The 18,165-nt window shown below is 44.0% G+C and overlaps 1 protein-coding gene across 1 annotated transcript in view; it reads right to left on the bottom strand.

The window, feature by feature from the left end:
- The window catches only part of ADAMTS16 (ADAM metallopeptidase with thrombospondin type 1 motif 16), a gene marked incomplete at both ends in the record, with an annotated part of 178,275 nt that overhangs the window by 65,165 nt on the left and 94,945 nt on the right, over nucleotides 1–18,165 (bottom strand). The window contains 7 exons of the mRNA XM_080697811.1: nucleotides 1,901–2,039; nucleotides 4,050–4,294; nucleotides 6,086–6,209; nucleotides 8,140–8,270; nucleotides 9,939–10,111; nucleotides 12,042–12,190; nucleotides 15,533–15,628. Coding sequence (XP_080553937.1) covers nucleotides 1,901–2,039; nucleotides 4,050–4,294; nucleotides 6,086–6,209; nucleotides 8,140–8,270; nucleotides 9,939–10,111; nucleotides 12,042–12,190; nucleotides 15,533–15,628 — 1,057 coding nt within the window. The remainder of the gene's footprint in view (nucleotides 1–1,900; nucleotides 2,040–4,049; nucleotides 4,295–6,085; nucleotides 6,210–8,139; nucleotides 8,271–9,938; nucleotides 10,112–12,041; nucleotides 12,191–15,532; nucleotides 15,629–18,165) is intronic.

Genomic DNA, 18,165 nt, shown 5'->3' with positions numbered 1-18,165 from the left:
AAACATAAAGTATACCAAAGTAAAATCCATTTATTCGACACGTGTTTGTTTTATGAATATCAGATACATTTTTTTGTAAAATTGCAAATATTAACTCACCACCCTTTGCCAGATAATGCATATTGTCTCCAGCTAGAAACTCTTTTATTGGAGATGTGTTTATCAAGTAAAACATGGGCTTAAATTTTTATGATAGGAAGATAACAAAGCCATACGTGGTCTTGTGAAGAATTTGGAGATTAGGCTGTTTACTTCTCTGAGTCATTCTATAATGTATAGAACAGCTCTCAGGCAGAACAGAGCCCAGAACTACTCCATTTTAGTGAGCTCAGTTTGCCATGTGTGACTCCATTAAAAATACCAGTGCTAAGGTAGAATAACTACACATTATTTTTACAGGTAAACAAGCAACATTTGCCCAGTGTAATCATAAGGCACAGACTTATAAATAACTTAATCATGTAACTGAGAAATGACCACTTGATGACTAAGTCAGAAGCATGTTGATCAATGGTTTCATCAAACCTGATCAGAAAAACCAGGCCCAAGAGCTTGTCATTCTCACCAGATGCAACTCCCTTACACGAAACACAGAAAAGAGAGGCATCTATGATAGTGGTACAGCAGCACCTAAATCAAAATCAGATCATGTATTGACTGCATCACAAGGTTGATAAGTAACTAATTCCTTAGTCTGTCCCCAGCTTTAGCTCATATCAAGCTTCCTACTTAAAACAGCTCACTTCAAACCCACCTGCTGTTGGACTGGCCTAGTGTAGGTTCTGTGCACTGAGAGCTGTGAGCCCTGTGAAAGTTCTTGGGCTCTTTCCTGATCTTTTCTGGCCACCTGCAGTTATATTTTTTCATCCCTTTCTGCTCTCCACCTTTGATTTCAGTGCCGCCTACTAAAATCCTGTGGCTGCTTACCTCTTTACGTAACCTACACATCACATCGTGCGAAGCAGGATGCACACCTGGAGTGCTACAGGTATTAGTAATTAAGACTAGAATAAAAGGACCTTTGATTGTCTGGCTTATGGCTGCCTTGTGATCTGTAAATGATCCGTATGTTGGATGCAACCAACTGAAGTGATGTAGCTCGTGAACGTTCTGTTATTTAATAAGTTCTTACACTTTGGAATGACACAAACATGTCCAGTTCATGTTACGCACACAGCTTGCACACAACAAAGATCTTTTTGACTCATTCTTATCATTCTCATATAACTTCTGTAACTTTTATACAGTGCATATATTTTTGGGGTAAACTTGAATATATGACTTGAAGATAAATTTCTTTCCAAAACAATTTCCCAACACTAATTAGATTTTTAAAAATCACTCCATATCACTGTATTGTCTGTGCACAATTCTGTTTCTCTTCACTAACATATCTAAAAATTAGAGAAAGTTACATTTGTATAATTTCAAGTTATAAAATTATCCCTAAAAATCTTTTTTTGTGTGTGTGGTATTGGGGTTCCTGGAAACCCTTCTACCTCCGGGCTATACTCCCAGACCTATTTTATACTTTTTATTTGGAAACAGGGTCTCTTAAGCCAGAGTGGCTGGCTTCAAACCTGCGTGATCCTCCTGTCTCCGCCTCTCAAGCGTGGGGATGATAAACATGAGCCACCACGCACGGTGCTCCTAAAAAAATCTTAAATTAGATGAAAGTAGAAACCAATGTACCCGCTGATTCCTTCAAAGCCACATTCTGACACAGAGCAAGTGCAGAAAGTATCTTGGATTTCTATATGGCACTCACGACCATGCTGGTTATTCTGCCTTTCAGAATGGTACAGTCGTCACGGGGATGCCCTGGTCTACCCATTCATTAGGGCCAGATGACTACCAATGCAGTGCTCCTCAAGGTCTCCAGGCGCCCTAAGTGACCTACCCCCTCCGCAGGACACGGAGCACTCAGAGCGCACGATGGCCCACGTGTAACTGGGCTGGGCAGTGGGACGCTTCTCAACGCTCGGCCGAGGTACTGAGTATTCCCAGGCAATGCCTGGGTTCCGTCCTTGGAACAGAAGCTACAAAAGAAGAAAGAAGAAATACAGCTACGCAATGTGAACTCAGTAACTACAGGACAATTTGTTTGCTTTAAACCACTTAAAACATTAATAGTACCAACATGAAGTTATTAGAATAGTGAAATAAATGCTGCCCATCCTCCAAGACATACGTGGACTTTCTAAAAGGAAGGCACTCGCAACGAGGTTCAGACACAACCAGAAAAATGTTTCGACCTTCTACTCTCCCGCCTTACATTTAGTGTATTCCTCTATGCAAATTTCAAATGTCTGTGCAACTGAACGGGGGCATCTGCAAATCTCCTTTGCTATTTCTTTGGAATCCCTTGAAGATCCTCTGAATCCCAGAGAATCAGAAAGTTATATCCAAAAAGCACCATCTTACTTGCTCATAAATTCCAAATAACCAGGACACTGAAGTCAATGTCACCCATGTCTAATCAGAACACTCCCTACTAGGAAAAGACTTTTGCCTATTGGCAGGTGGGCCTTTGTCCAAGAGAAAGATATACTATTAGTAAAGGAGGTAGCTCAGACTGAGAATCCCTGTGAGTTAAGGCTTAGCACATGTAATTGGATTTGGAACTTACACTCTCTAGCTTGAAACCAAATCATATTTTTCTAAAAATGTACCGGATTCTTGGATTCCAGTAACAAGACTTTGTTGAAATGTTCACCATGAACTTGACACACTTAATGTCTGCTCTTCTTGATGTGACGCTCATGGGAATAAAGACAGTGCCCTTGCCTTGCTACACTGGTGACCTCTTCTCTTTCTGGTGACATTGCACGGGTCTCATTTGGGGAAGACATAGAGGACAAGGACAGGCTGCAACAGGGCAAGGCCAGGATGCTTCCTCTTCCTAGACAGCTTCCTAGGAAGCCCACTCGTATCCATCTGACCGGCCTCTCTTTCTCTATGATTATTAAAACTGAAAGCTTTTGCGGTGGAAGAGAATCGATCAAGGACAGAGTTCAGGATGAGGTTTATAAGGTGTGGAAGGGAGCGGGTCAAGGTCAGGAGGGGAAGATGGAGGAGGACATGTGCGGTCACCCTGCATGCCAGGCCACGCCCAGACCACCCCGGAGGCCTCTCCTAGCCAGATACAGAGGATGGGATGGGCTGCCAGTCCCAAGAGCAGGCGGGGGACCTGGGGGGCTGTCTCCTTCATTGTAAGGTGTGGATTAATGAACAAATTTTTCAAACTGGGGGTTGAACTCAGGACCACTCTACCTCTGAGATATGCCTCCAGCCAGTTTCATCCTTTATTTTGAAACTGGGTCTCACTATGTTGCTGAGGCTGGCCTCAAACCAGAGATTCTCCTGTCTCGGCTTCCCAAATACTTGCGTTACAGTCTACCCCACCATTCAACTTCTGAACCATAACTTTTCCTGAACTGTGTACAGAACTATAAAGAGGGAGAGATTCCGCACATCTGTGGGCTGCACTGCCATTTGTCCCATTGCCTGGGATACATCGAGTTGCCACAAGAAGCCTGACTATGTTTTGTGACCTACAGTCAGGCGGAGACCCAACCTGTGCACTGGGCCAGAATGACCACACAGGTGTGTTCAGTGAGGTCAGTACTGTGCCCCAGGCATACAGCACAGGCTTCAGTTCTGGGTTCTCACATTGACCCTGTTTAGACTGAACACGGCTGTAGAATGCTAATCCTACCCTAACCATGAACACAGAAAGTCCCCTGCCCCAGACTGGCCTCTTTTCACAGCTTCTGAACTTACACAGAGAAGCAGAGGTTTGCAAAAAATCAACTAGTAAAGACTCAAAGATGGGAACATAGTTATGGACACACATTCAAACTTACTCATGCACCAAGAAGGGAAAGGGGATAAAAACAAGTCTATTGCCCCTGCAGCCCATGGATGGAATGCTCTTGTTTTGATAACTACATTCTTCTGCATACTTACAATCAGGCCAACAGCCATGACCTAGGAAAACTTCAGATGGCCACCAAACCCTGGCCCCCAACCAAGAGACCAGCCCCTACCTCCACAATCAGAGTTTCATTGGTTGGTCCAGCAGAAGATAGGCTCTCAGGCTCCTTATAGGACCGTCTGTAGTCAAAGGCAGTGCCTGACAACTCATATCGTCCCGGCCAGTCCACGGTCCAGTGTCCATTCAGGTAGTATCTTTTGAGGCCATTGCGCACAGCAATATAGGAGGTAGATATGTTCATTTCATAAATGCGGATGCTCCGGGCTCCAGACGGAATGGTGACCACATGGTAATACTCTAGATGAAGGAAACAGGGACATTCAGAACGTCATTTAACTTAGCTTCTCCATAACCCAAGCTCCAGAGTTTAGGACTGGTCAGACCTTATGAGCTCCGAAGTTTAGGACTCCAGAGTTTATGATTGGTTTTGGCAATCAATTGCATTGAATCTTTTCACAGCTTCTTTGCATTGATAGTAACAGAGTCATGTAACTTTCAGTCTCCTAAGAATCATTTAAATTTATATAGGCTAGCAATTGCTTTTCGTCAATCTATGGAATGGTGTCTGATTAAAAAGCTTCTGTGCAGCAAACTAAACCATCAAGAACCTAAGGAGAGAGCCTACAGGAAGGGAGAAAATCTTTGCCAGCTACCTCTTTGATAAAAGATTGATACCTAGAATATACAAAGAACTTAAAAATCTTAATCATAAAATAAAGAAATCAATTTAAAAATGGGCAGTGGGTCAGAATAGACACTTTTAAAAAAAGACAAATGAACAACAAATATATGAAAACATGTTCAGCATCATTAGCAGAGAATGGCAAATAAAAATGAGACTGAGATTTTATCTAACTCCAGTTAAATGGTTATCATCAAGAATACAAACAATAATAAATGCTGGTGAGGATGTGAGAAAATAGGAAGGCTTTACACTATCGGTGTGATTGCAAATTAGTACAGACACTATGGAGATCAATGTGGAGGTTCTGTAAAAGACTAGGAAAGGGGTCACTGTAAGACCCAACCATTCTTCTCTTGAGATCTTCCCAAAGATTACTATGGGGGGTACAATCATTTCCATGTTTTTATTTATTTATTTATTTATTTATTTATATTTATTTATTTATTTATTTTGGTGGTACTGGGGTTACTGGAAGCCCTTCTACCTCCGGCTACACTCCCACGGGCTACACTCCCAGACCTATTTTTTTACTTTTTTATGTGGAAACAGGGTCTCTTAAGCCACCTGTGCGATCCTCCTGTCTCTGCCTCTCAAGCACGGGGATTATAAGCGTGTGCCACCACGCCTGGCATTTCCATGTTTTTAGTAGCATGATTCATGAATGACAAACTATAGGACCAGCCTAGGTGCCCATTAACAGATACATAGTTCATAAAATTATGGTATATATATGTTTAATACTCAGCCATATAAAGCGACACAACAATGTCATTTTCAGGAAAATGGATGGAATTTGAGAATGTGTTAGGTGAGATTAGCCAGTGACAGGAAGTGAAGGGTCATGTCTTTGCTCATCTTGTGGAAAGCTAGAGAGAAACTGGGAAAGAAAGAGGACTTCGTTCAGTCAACGAGGGGAGACACTGGTAGAATAGAGGATGGGGACTTGGAGAAGGAGATGGGGAGGAGAAGAGGGAGATTTGATGATAGAAACCATTCAAAGAATCCTTTGTTCATAGATGAGGTTATCTGTACCAATGTCAATATTCTCTATGGGAAGGGGAGAGAGTGGAGAGGTGCTCAGAGGAAAACACACACAGGATGCCGTACGAGCCAGGCGTGGTAGCACACGTTGCAATCCCAGTCCTTGGGAGGCTGAGACAGGAGGATCGCAGTTTCAAAGCCAGCCTCGGCAATTTAGCAAGAGCCTGGTTCCAAATAAGACATAAAAATCGGTTCAAAGATAAAACTTGGAGATAGAATGCCTCTGAGTTCAACCCCCAGTACCACCCCCAAAAATAAATAAATAAAAAGAATGCTGTGTGCACTATGTTTCTATCACTCCGAACATGGTTCAAGCTCTCCCTGCTGGGGCCCAGGGGCAGCTCCAGCTCTGAGATACTCACGGTTGGTGTGATGGTGCTTGGTGTACAGGCCTCTGTGGGTCGTGCAGTCTGAGTTATTTCCTTTGCATACTCCACAGGAGTCCTCGGTAGCATCAGATCCAAGAATGTTGTCACACCCAACTCTCTGTGGGACCCATGAGGTCACATGTCATTCATGAAAGAGAGAACAACACAGGCCATGCCAGCATCAGTCTCATGCAAGAAACCTCCTCCACGCTGCAGTTGAAAGTTTCATCAACACTGAGTTGTTAACAAATAGTTATTGGATACCCAGTATGTGCACAGTGACACTATTATTCTGCTTTTCAGAAGGCATTAAAGGTGAGATGCAACCTGTCATCTGTAGTATTGCCACCCAACCTCAGGATCTTGAGCCCTAAATAAGACTTGTCGTTTTTTATGTTGAAGATACGGGTGAACTCCAGACTATTAAAGAGCCTAGAGCCAAGGCAGTGTGCTCACAGAAGGTCCCACTGAGACATGCCTCTGTGCTTCTGAGCTGCCTGGTGTGGTAGAAACAGCAAGAGACACAGCAAGAAAAAAATGGCAGCTGCCACAGGAAGTCTTCCCTGGCAATAAATCATAAAAACATCCCGATCATAAAGGTGTGAGTCAAATAAATCATAAAGACAACCATGTGGAAATGCTTGTTTTTTATGCTTCCTATCAGAGAGAACAGGATCTATATGTAAAAATAAATCTATTCAGAAGCTAACTATAGTTCATCTGCTTGAACTACTGGTGCCAGATGATTTCAGAACTGAGAAATTTGTGACTTTTAGAGAGGTGAAAGGTACTGTGCATATGGGGATAGGAAAGCATAAGGGGGCCCAGGGCGGCACCCCAAAACTACACTCAGTGTTTCTCCAGCACAACATTTATACTAAATGGTATAAAAAAAACCCACAATAGTTGCACATCAATTCAGGGCAGATTTTGCCACCAATCGGCTTGTCCAACCCTCTCACAGCTCTCTGGATCCCAGTCTTTCAGCTTTCTGGATATCACAGTTCCAAATAGGGGATTGTGACCTGTGGGCACTTTACCTTTAGGTGTTCTTAATAAGTACCTAAAAATCGTGACATATTTAACAAGCCAACTAGTAGTCAGGCAAAAATGGAGTATTCTGAAAAAGAGAGACCTTCTAGAATAGCTTCTCTAGTCTCTGGGACCCTGAAAGGACTATGCTGAGGCCTTGGTGGGTGGAGGAGCCAGGCTATCATGTTCTCAGGACTAGAGGAGCCAGGACTGGTGCTGAGGGGCTGGACTCCACAGGCTTACACGGGGCTGATGTCTGCGTGGACATCTTGTCATTCATGAGCAATGACTTTGGTCTCTTAGCATTCTTTCCACCCCTCCTTTCTGTGAATGGCAATGGATCCTCACTCCCTGTTCACCTGGCCTCAACTCTTCCCCCACCTTCTCCCACATCCCTTTCCTGCCCTGCCCCAGTGGAGGTCTAGGACACTGCCCGCCACAGCTGCAAAGTGGGCTCCAGGCTCCCCGCTGTCCCTGTCCTCACTACTGCCCAGAAATGGCAACCTCTTACTGGAGCTCCACTGTCCCAAACCCAAAGCCTACTTGGCAGGGGTTGAGGACAGAAACCCCAAATCTTCACCCTGCAGTGGGGGTGGCTATGGGGAGCCTCTGCTTGCCGGTCACCTCCCACAGCATCCCCAGCCCCAGTGGCTCCCTCGGCACCCACCCACTGGCCCAGTCACACTTTCTGGCACCAGCTTGCTCCCCTCTCAGCATCCCTCTTCCAGTTCATCCTCTCAGTTCTGGCTGGGATGCGCCTGGCCTTCTCTGGGGCCCCACGAATGTCCCAGCCCCAGGCTGAGGAAGCAGCGCTCTTCCTGTCCTCAAGCTCCATCCACACCTCCATCCTGAGTATACTGTGCTATCACCATGCTCTTCTGGAGTCCCCCCCAGGGGCCTGTGACTGGAGGGAGGGGCTCTTCTTATATGGCTGGTCTTTCTAGCCCCTACAGGACGCCTGGCACAAAGCAGACTGTCTGGAGACATTTGTTGAATGAATAAGCAATCATTATTACCTCACACATCCCATCTATACAAACATTACGGCTATCCTCCGAGCATGGAGTCCCATCTTTCACTTTATTTGACAAAGAAAAGAAGAAATCAAATCCTTCTGCGATACAGTAGAGTTTGCATAAGTCCTGATCTTAAAAAGAAATACACACACAAACACAAATAAGAAAGATACTTAAGCTCGGATCATTTTTGCTCTGAATTTTTAGATAGAATTTCTTTTTTTTCCCCCACAAAATAATTCCCACACAATAACACATTGCAATAACATTTTTATGGTTACTTTATTGGCCTTTTCCTTTTCCTTTATATGTTATTGTTATTTTTAATGCTCCACTCTTAATTTTTACTCTACTTTTCTTAATTATCCTTGTTCTTTATATAGTGGCTGGCACATAGTAGGCATTCAATAAACATTTATTGACTTAACTACAACATCAATGTTTTACTATGTAATTCACTGCTCTTTTGTAGAATGCAAAAAGTCACTACTATTTTTTTTAGCAGTGCATGCAATTCCTAGTGCATTTGATGAAATAATGCAATTTTAAATGGATAAAAATATCATAATTATGAATTGTCCATAGAACAACGTTTTCTACAAATATAATGAACCGCCAAGAACACTGGCCCATAGAGGACATGGAAATTTCACTTCTTCCTTTAGTAACTTACTTCAGTGTCATGGGGCTTATACAGCTAATATGAATTTTCCTAAAAATCTTATTTCTTTTATTCTATCCTTGATTAAAAAAAAAAAAAAAGGATCCATTGGTGTCTGCCTTGGGAATTTCCATAGGCCCAAGACTCACCCCCAGATACTTTCTCTATTGTTCAAGATAGGTGTCCCTAGTGAATAGTTCTGAGAATCAAATTTAGCATGTGCTGTGTGATTAATTTATTTGTTTACTGAAGTCTAACAAAGTCAAGAGTAGACATCACACTGCTGATCTGGGTTTTATCGCACAGATCCCCCTGACCTATGGTCTGTCCGCTGGCCTTTGTTTCCTCAGCTTTTCTTTTTCAGGGTTTAAGCATACAAGCACAACCATGCACTTTGTGTGAGCTTGCTTGCAATTTCCTATCCAGAATCTGCTAATTTCAGAAGCCTGTCACCATGGAAACGTTACATATATTGAAAAGACCAAAGTGAGCATCAGATGGAGTATTGCAGCTTAGGCATCTCCCAGTTTCAAAACTATGGGATGATTTGGTGCTCTTTAAATTTCTTCTTAACTCTATTTGAGCTACCAACATTTTGTAATTACAGTTATTATAATCATAAGAAAAACAGTAAATTCTCTATCACTGGTAAGTAAACCTATGTTTATACCACAAGTAAATTCCTTGGAGTGTTTACAGAACAAGATTTTTTTTAAATATAATCTACTTGAAAAGTACCCACATTTTTAAAAGCCACTAAGATTTTTCTCTCATTTTTAGATATTTATAAGTGTGCACCGAGTGGGATCACCGTCAGCTATGGTAATTCTTAAGTTTTTTTTTTTTTTTAATGGTCCATGATTATTACAGCATGGACTTTGAATTTTGTATCACTTCATTGATGAGTTTTGCTATGTTCGGAACCCTCTCTCTAGCTAGAGAAATTCTGAGGATTCCGGACCCGCAGCAGGTCAGGTGGATGAGAGGGCCTGGCAGTGGGGCTGGCCAATCAAGCTAGCCCCAAGGAGAGCGGTCGGAGATGAGTCCCCATCAGAACAGCAGGTCCCCCGAATCATGAACTCCTTGAAAAATAAAGAAAGCCCACGGCCACTGCAGGCGGGTGGGCCTTGAGATGTACCTTCCACTTGGGTGTAGGGCTTCCACTTGTAGTGCCACCCCCGGAAGCGCTTGCCGTTGTACTCGGCGCACTGGGCCGCGCGGAAGCTCACGCTGTCCTGGGGACATTGCTGGCGGTTGCACAGCTTTAGAGCGCGCATGGAGCCCTCGCAGAACTTCCCTCCGTGGGATGGTCTGGAACACAGACTGCACGGTTACAAACCTCGTATTTTAGCAGGTACTGAGCGCTATAGGAAATGAGACAAGAGACGGAGCGGATAGTCTGAAGCTATCTAGGGTGGCCAGTTGTGAGAGTGTACATCTACGCAGGGATCCTACGGTAAGGGATGGAACTCACTAGAGTTCTCGAGGCCGCCCAGCATCCCTGGGAGGAGGGAGGAAAGTGCAGCCACTCCGCACACTCCCAGGGGAGGAGCTACGGAAGGAGGGCTTTCCCAGGAGGGCACAGCATAGAGGACGCAGAATTGAAACTCAAGTCAACAATTTGGTTTTTTGACTCAAATTCCTTCTGCTGCCAGCCTCCCCACGACAAGGCCAGGGCACGAGGACCTAGTCAGAAGGTCACCTGAAGCCGCCCCTGCTCACTGGTGAGGAATGTGCCCCGCACACCTGGTGGGAGCGACCGAGAGGACAAGTGGAGTAGGATGCTCCTGGGTACCCGACGAGAAAGCAGAAGCAGAAGGAGCATTTAAAAGCCTCAGTGCTTCCCACGCAGTGACTGCCTCTCTCAGCCTTTTCCTCTTTTTTTTTTTTTTTTTTTTTGGTACCAGGAATTGAACCCAGGGGCATTCTACCTCTGGGCTACACCTCCATCCCTTTTAGTTTTTATTTTATTTTATTTTTGCGGGTCTGGGGATGGAACACAGGGGCATTTGACCTCCGAGCTACACCCCAAGCCCTATTTTTTATTATTTATTTTGAAACCGGGTCTCACTGAGTTGCAGAGGGCCTCACTTAGTAGCTGAGGATGTCCATGAACCGCGATCCTCCAGTTTCAGCCTCCCCAATGCTGGGATTACAAGTGTGCGCCACCACGCCCAGCTTAGTTTTTATTTTGAAACGGGGTCTCTCTAAGTTCCTGAGGGCCTTTCTAAGTTACTGAGGCTGGCCTCAAGCCGATGATCCTCTTGTCTTGGGCCCTCAAGTCCTGGAATTATAGATGTGCACCACCACACTGTCTAAATGAATTGTGAACATGTTTTATATTGTTGCGATAGTACTGAGGGCCTCATGCATGCAAGGCAAGTATTCTACTACTGAGCTATACCACCAGCCTGATATTTTCATATTAACAAAGCTCAAAATGAAACTCACTGCTATAAAGCTGAATGTTTTGATGAAAGGCTTTTTTTGCATGAAAGAATTGTTCTTATTGACTTGTGTCTCATATACTTTTCTGACAATTTAGCCATTTAAGGGACATTTAGCCCTTAGTATTCTGAGTACCTTTGCTTAAAATATTCTTTCTTTCTTTCTCTTTCTTTCTATTTCTTTCTTTCATTCTTTCTTCTTTTACTGGGAATGGAACCCAGAGGTAATGTACCTTCAAGCTATACCTCCAGCCCTATTTTATTTTTATTTTGAAACAGGGTGTTGCTAAGTTGATGAGCATCTCATTACTTGCTTAGGCTGTCCTAGAACCTGTGATCCTCTCGTCTCAGCCTCCCAAGTACTGGAATTACAGGCATGTGCCACCATGCCTGGCTAAAATACAGTTCTTAAGCATGACTATTGGGTCAGTTATTTTTTGTTGGGCTCAAAAAGTTACCAGCATCCTAGCCGGGCGTGGTGGCACACGCTTGTAATCCCCGCGCTTGGGAGGCAGAGACAGGAGGATCACGGTGGTTCAAAGCCAGCCTCGCTGGCTTAAGAGACCCTGATTCCAAATAAAAAAATAAAAATAGGTCTGGGAGTGTAGCCCCGAGGTAGAAGGGCTTCCAGGAACCCCAGTACCACCAGAAAAAAAAAAAAAGTTAAAGAGAGATACTTATTTAAGCACTGCTTGAGTAAAATGTCTTTTCTACATGTTTCATATAGTACTGTGTAAGCATCACAGGCAGGCTGCAGGGAAGGCCCACGGGAAGCCAGGGCCAGACACACGTACTTGGGGTTGGTGCAGAGGCGGTCTCTGTGAGACACTCCTCCTCCACAGGTCCTGGAGCAGGGGGACCAAGGGGCCCAGTCTGACCAGTGGCCGTGCGTGGGCCTGGGGCCTTCATCACCGTATTTCACACACTGCCCTCCGCGGCACCACTAAACAGTTTAAAAACAAACGAGTTCCTGTGAGTTGTAGTATATAGGCAGACTCATCACTATCCAATACCAAGCGCATCTAATAGCAAGCACAGGGGAGTTTTGGAAAATATGCACATATTCACTCCTCCACCCTCAATGGACTCATAAAAATAAATTTCATGTTTCTTCATTTGCCTTTCCATACCTAGGGAAGGAAAACACAGTCAGCTAAGATGAATTAAAAAAAACAAAAATAACTCAAATGTCTGAGCCCCAGGAATTCCTCAGGATTCCTTGAGGAGTGTCACAGGAACACCGGGATCCTGCAAGACCAAGGGTTGTGAACTTTGGCCTCTCCTGAGACGAGGCGCTTTTCATAATTGAGGCTCGGAGCTGAGTGGGTGTCGGGCAGGAACGTCCAGCTGGAGCCTGTGGGGCCGGTCTCTTGCCATCTTGCTCTGCACTTTCACTCCAAAACACCTGGGCTGGGCACCGGGAGCTTCTTCACCTGGGCAGGTTAGAGGCCCCCAGTTCTCCACACAGATGAGAGGATTCCTGAAGAATTCCACTCCCCCTCGAGGGCCGGAGATGCTACCAGCTCCCCTTTCTCAACAGAAGTGCTCGTCAAGCTTAATCCAAGCTGAAATCCACGCTGTGGCCTCGTGCAATACTAATGCTTCCACTCCCTGACCCCAAGTGCAGGGGCACTGGTCCTGTGGATGGCATCGGCCCCAAGGAACAGAAGGGCCCAGGCTGTCTACAGAGAGGAGGGGAGGAAGAGTGGCCAGCCGGCAGACGTGCGGTAGCCCACTGAGTTCTAGCTCCAGGATTAGAGTCACAGCTCTGCACCAGGAGAAAATGTGCTACATCTCCAAGAGATTACACTCCACTTCCATTATGATATACGGGTTAAAACACAGCAGAATGGTGATAGACATCCATGCCGACGCACAGAAAGGCTAATCTTAAATGGTTCCACTTAATATTATTAAAGAAGAAAAATGAATTTACCACCTTCACTTTGAAAACCTTATCCATTCAATTCCTTGACTCAACTACATATGTCTCTCTTCCATCATCTGGCCTCAGCCCAGGTGACAGACAGTCCCGCCAGTCCTCCCAGGTCAGTGGGGTTTATTCTGTTCTTAGAAAATTGTCTAGTCATAGCTAACTAGAGCAGGAGGCAGCAGATAAGGGAGCGAGAGCCGACCAGCTGAATAACTCCGAAGGCCTTCTCAGGAAAGTCTGCCTTGGTCTGAAGATGCAGAAGAGGTTTGGTGCTGCTGCATGAAGGCAGGCCGGGGAAGTCAGTGGCCTGTCCCAAGAGCAAGAGTTGATGCTTCTGCTTTTGCCAGGAGCCTCCGAGCAGCCAGAGCAGATCCGACTGCGGGTCAGGACACTGCTGCCCAAGTGCTGCTACTACTTGGCAAAGTTCACAGGTACTGAGACAGGTCATGACACTGAAACAGCTTTAAATATAGATTAAAATAATAAAACATTTTAAAACAAACTCAAAGATTTGTACACATAAAGTAAATAAGTATAGGATCCCATTGGAACTGCACACCAGTTCAACAGGTATCCCCTGAGTCCAACCATATTTCACCTCCACACCTGAGAAACCACCCATCGCTTCTCTTCCCAATACTAACCCCAAACTTAATATCATGTCTTTAAAATGACCTCACCTGTGCCTTTCCAAATGAAGGACTTCAGAAAACAGAAACCCAGCACCACTATCATGCTTAGAAGCTTGCAATAGTTCCTTAATATTACCAACTATTCAGCCAGTGTTAAAAGTCCCACTGTAGCCCGGCATGGAGGCTCACGCTTGTAATCCCAGTGCTTGGGAGGCTGAGACAGGAGGATCGTGCAGGTTCGAAACCAGCCTTAGCTACTTCGTGAGGCTCTCAGCAATTTAGTGAGACCCTGTTTCCAAATAAAATATAAAATAGGTCTGGAAGTATAGCCCGGAGGTAGAAAAGTTCCTGGGTTTCACCCCCAGTACCACCAAGAAATAAAAAAAATAAATAAAAAATTCCCATTGTCCTGACACATTACAGCAAGAATGGAAAGAAGGTCCATCGATTGCGCTTGGCTGGGATGTCTCTCCAGGATCTCAGGCTCTATGTTCTCATTTGTCTTCTCTTCCTCCCTCACTCTACTTGTTTGTCTGGTAGAGTCTCTTGTATTTTGGGTCTGTGGCTGCGTTTCCTGGGTGCCTCCAAACATGTCCCTCTGTCCTCTGGGCTTGCTGTGATCAGGCAGTAGGATCTAGTGTCTTGGTCCAGGTCAGGGTTGGATTTCTGGTGATCCTGCCTGCACTGGGCGGCTGTATGTGTGTATGCTCAGAGTGCCTCCTACTGCCTGAATTCTGATATCAGGATGCTTCAGTGGTTTGGGGATTATTGGGATGAGCTGTCCAGAATGTTACCCAGCAGCCTCCCACATAATGACTTTAGCAGCCATTAACAATCTTTTTATGTCTCTAGGTGTTGAAAGAATTATAAAATCTCTTAATTATTTTTTTTTCTTTTCGTGGTATTGGGGCATTCTACCTCTGAGCTAACCTCCGGCACTATTTTATTCTTTATTTTGAAACACAGTCTCACTAAGTTTTGGAGGGCCTCACTAAGTAGCTGCTACTGGCCACAAACCTGTGATCCTTCTGTCTCAGCCTTCTAAGTACTGGGATTACAAGTATGGGCACACCCATAAGTTTTATTTTATTCTTTTTCATTATCAGGCGTGTATTTTAAGACAAAATATCTGTCATCAAATTTGATGTTTGGTTATCCTGAATTTGAGTTTATAAAGAAAAAGCACGAGCTGTATTTAAAAGCTAACCAAAGATATGGTGTTACATATTTCTTTTGGCAATGTTGGATCCAGAGTCCTTTGACAAAATCCAGGAGTCTTTGACTTCTTGCTTCTGACTTAACAAGGTGTCCCAGGCTTATCTGGAACATTACATTTTTTGTTTTAGAAATTATATCACAGGAAGATTCAGTTCCTTTTACTTGGAAAACCAAACTAATTGGCTACAATCTATTTTAGGGCTGGTTGTTGTTATCAAGTTGGTCAATACAGTTTTTATGTATTTGTGTGTGTGTGTGTGTGTGTGTGTGTGTGTGTGTGTGTGTGTATTTGGTGGTACTGGGGTTCCTGGAAACCCTTCTACCTCCAGGCTACACTCCCAGAACACAAAAGTGAGAACAGGCATCGATGAAATGTAAGCACAGCCTTCTGAGATGGGTATAGGGATACACAGATACCCGAGAAAACCTGCAGGAGAAGAAAGAACCTGCAGGTAGAGAGCCCAAGACTGAAGGGACCCTGCTCTTGACGTCAGCCTCTTACCATGTCCTGCCCACATAGCGTGCCCTCTGCTGCTGGCATGAATTTCGTCTCACATTTTCTTCCAATCCGATGGCACCACAGGGCTTTACATATGTCCTAAAGAGAATAAAAAAGGGCATAAATATTGCAAACACTCCACACATCTGTGATAAAATATCCCTGAAGAGTTTAATGGAAAAACAACTGATATAAAGTAAAAGTGGACCTTTACTGAGCAATAGAAGCACAGGGGAGATGAGGTACTGGGAGAACTATGCTCTAGGTTTGGTTCATCTTAATTCCATTTCTGAAACTTTGTTTATTTTTATTTACTCATCACAAATTTGGCATTATAGTTTTCAAATTAAAAATATGCCTGATTCAGACATTGCAGAAAATTACCAAATAATTATAATTAATAGCAACAAAACAAGCTGGCCACGGTGGCACATGCTTGTAATCCAAGTCCTAGGGAGGCCGAGACAGGAGAATTACAGCTTCAAAGCCACCTTTGACAACATGGTGAAAGTCTCAGCAACCCTAGTGAGACCCTCTTTCCAGATAAAAAATAAAAAAATTGGAATGGGGGTATAGATTGGAGGTAGAAAAAACTAGTACCACCCAAATATCAACAAAATATTTTGTAATTTATTCTTCTCAACCCCACCTTCCTCTAACCTCTTTAAGTCTGAATCATAATTTTTAAATTAATTAGAATGGTTGCTGACTGTACATCTATCCATGTATTATTCATCTACCCATCATCCATCCATCCATCCAATGTGTCCAAAATGCACAAAACATTGATGAATGTTTAAAAGATGGAGGGCACTTTGCTAGGCAAGAGGTTCTATAAAACAGGACCTAGACCTGCATTCTTGAGCTTGAATTAAGGGGGGAAAAGGAGCTTCTTGTTCATCCCTGTATGGTGCCTCTGGAGAGGTGCTGCAGCAGAGGAGGAACAGGGAACAGGGTGGGCTTGCCAGAGGAGAAAGTAGCTTTGCACAGAGAGCTCAGGGAAGGAGCCCGACAAGTCACAACATCTGACCCCAAGACCTCACTGGGTTTTGTTGTTGTCTTTTGGTTTTTGGTCCAGGAGTCAATCCCAGGGCCTCACACATGCTAGGCAAGCAAGATACCACTGAACATCATCCTCAGATCTGAGCCAACTTTTGAACTGGAGGCCTTTGTCAGGGGAAAAAGGGTGACACACCAGGTGGGGATGTAAAATTAAGGAACGTCAAAGGCTGCTTTTGATGGACCATCTGCATGTAGAGCCAACACAGCCCTGTGAGGCATTGGCTCTGGTCTCATTCTACACTTCAGTAGTATTAAAAGGGTTTCTGCATCATGTAAGTCATCCCATGAAAGGCTTCATTTTAATAATCAAATTTAATTTCACCTTCATGAAACTAGTTTTAAAATTCCCTCTTAAACTTTTTTATACATATTACTTTCAGAAATTTGGTATGAATTAAAGATACAGCTTCATATTTTTTCTGCCTATATATCTGATGCTAATCAATCAGATTTGGGAATCTTGTAATCTTAACAAGCAAGCCTTCAATGTTTTAATTTAGATATCAATTGCTTTTTTTGAGATATTCACAAAGTGACAGGTGGTTACAATCCCTGTGCCCTCGAGTTTCACCCTTAGGACTCCACAAGGATCGTACGTGCTATTAGAGGAGTGTGTTCTGTTCAGTGATGTGATCGTGACTCTGCCGTGGAGACTGTTGCTGTGAACCCAGGCTCAGGTCTCCCTCAGACAGTCCCTCGTTACCGTAACTGGGTTGTTGTGTAGGGACCTCACTCTGTGCTGAATGCTGTTTTGAGATCAGAGACGCACAAGAACCCCAAGTGGACTAGATGTCTGGAATTCTCCAGAGCGACAACTGAGCAGCTCAGTTTGCTTGCAGGGATGTCAACTTGAGAGAAACTAGAACATTAGCAAGCTCCCTGGGAACCTGCCTGAGAACCCAGGCTCAGCATCTGGGTGGCAAGATGGTGGATCAGTGCCAATGCTAGAGGGACAAAGGGGCAGCTGGACCTGTACTTGTGCATGGCTCACAGAAAACTCCAGATGGATGAGACATAGCAACCCACGGACCAGGGTGCTGGGATGCTGGGTTTGTGTACAATGAGAGTAGGTGAAGAACACAAGTGGATCTGGAAGCCACTGGCATGCTGGGTCTGAGGGAGACTGCCAAAGGGGCCTAGCACAAAGTTGGGTGTCCTAGGCCACACAAATAGAATTTAATTTTTAAAAAGAAAACACATAAACCTGGCATGGTGGCACAGGCCTGTAATCCAGTACTTGGGAGGCTGAGAAAGAAGGATTCCAAGTTTGAGGTCAGCCTCAGCAACTTAAGCAATGTGAGACCTTGTCTCAAAATAAAAAATAAAATAAAACTGGGCATAGCTCAGAAGTAGAATGCCTCTGGGATCAATCTCCAGTGCAAAAAATAAGTAAATAAAAGAATAAAAATAAATGAAAAAATAAAATATTTTTATTTTAATAAATGTATAGTTTTGGCTTGATAATTGAAGGAAACTCCAGGACCTCCATGGATATCAAAATCAGTGAACATCTGAAGCCTTATAAAATGGTACAGTATTGTTTTATAACCTATATACAAAGTATACATGTACCT

Source organism: Muscardinus avellanarius (genome assembly GCF_963383645.1).
Source record: "Muscardinus avellanarius genome assembly, chromosome: 1".
Lineage (NCBI taxonomy): Eukaryota > Metazoa > Chordata > Mammalia > Rodentia > Gliridae > Muscardinus > Muscardinus avellanarius.
This window is presented reverse-complemented; position numbering and strand designations above follow the sequence as displayed.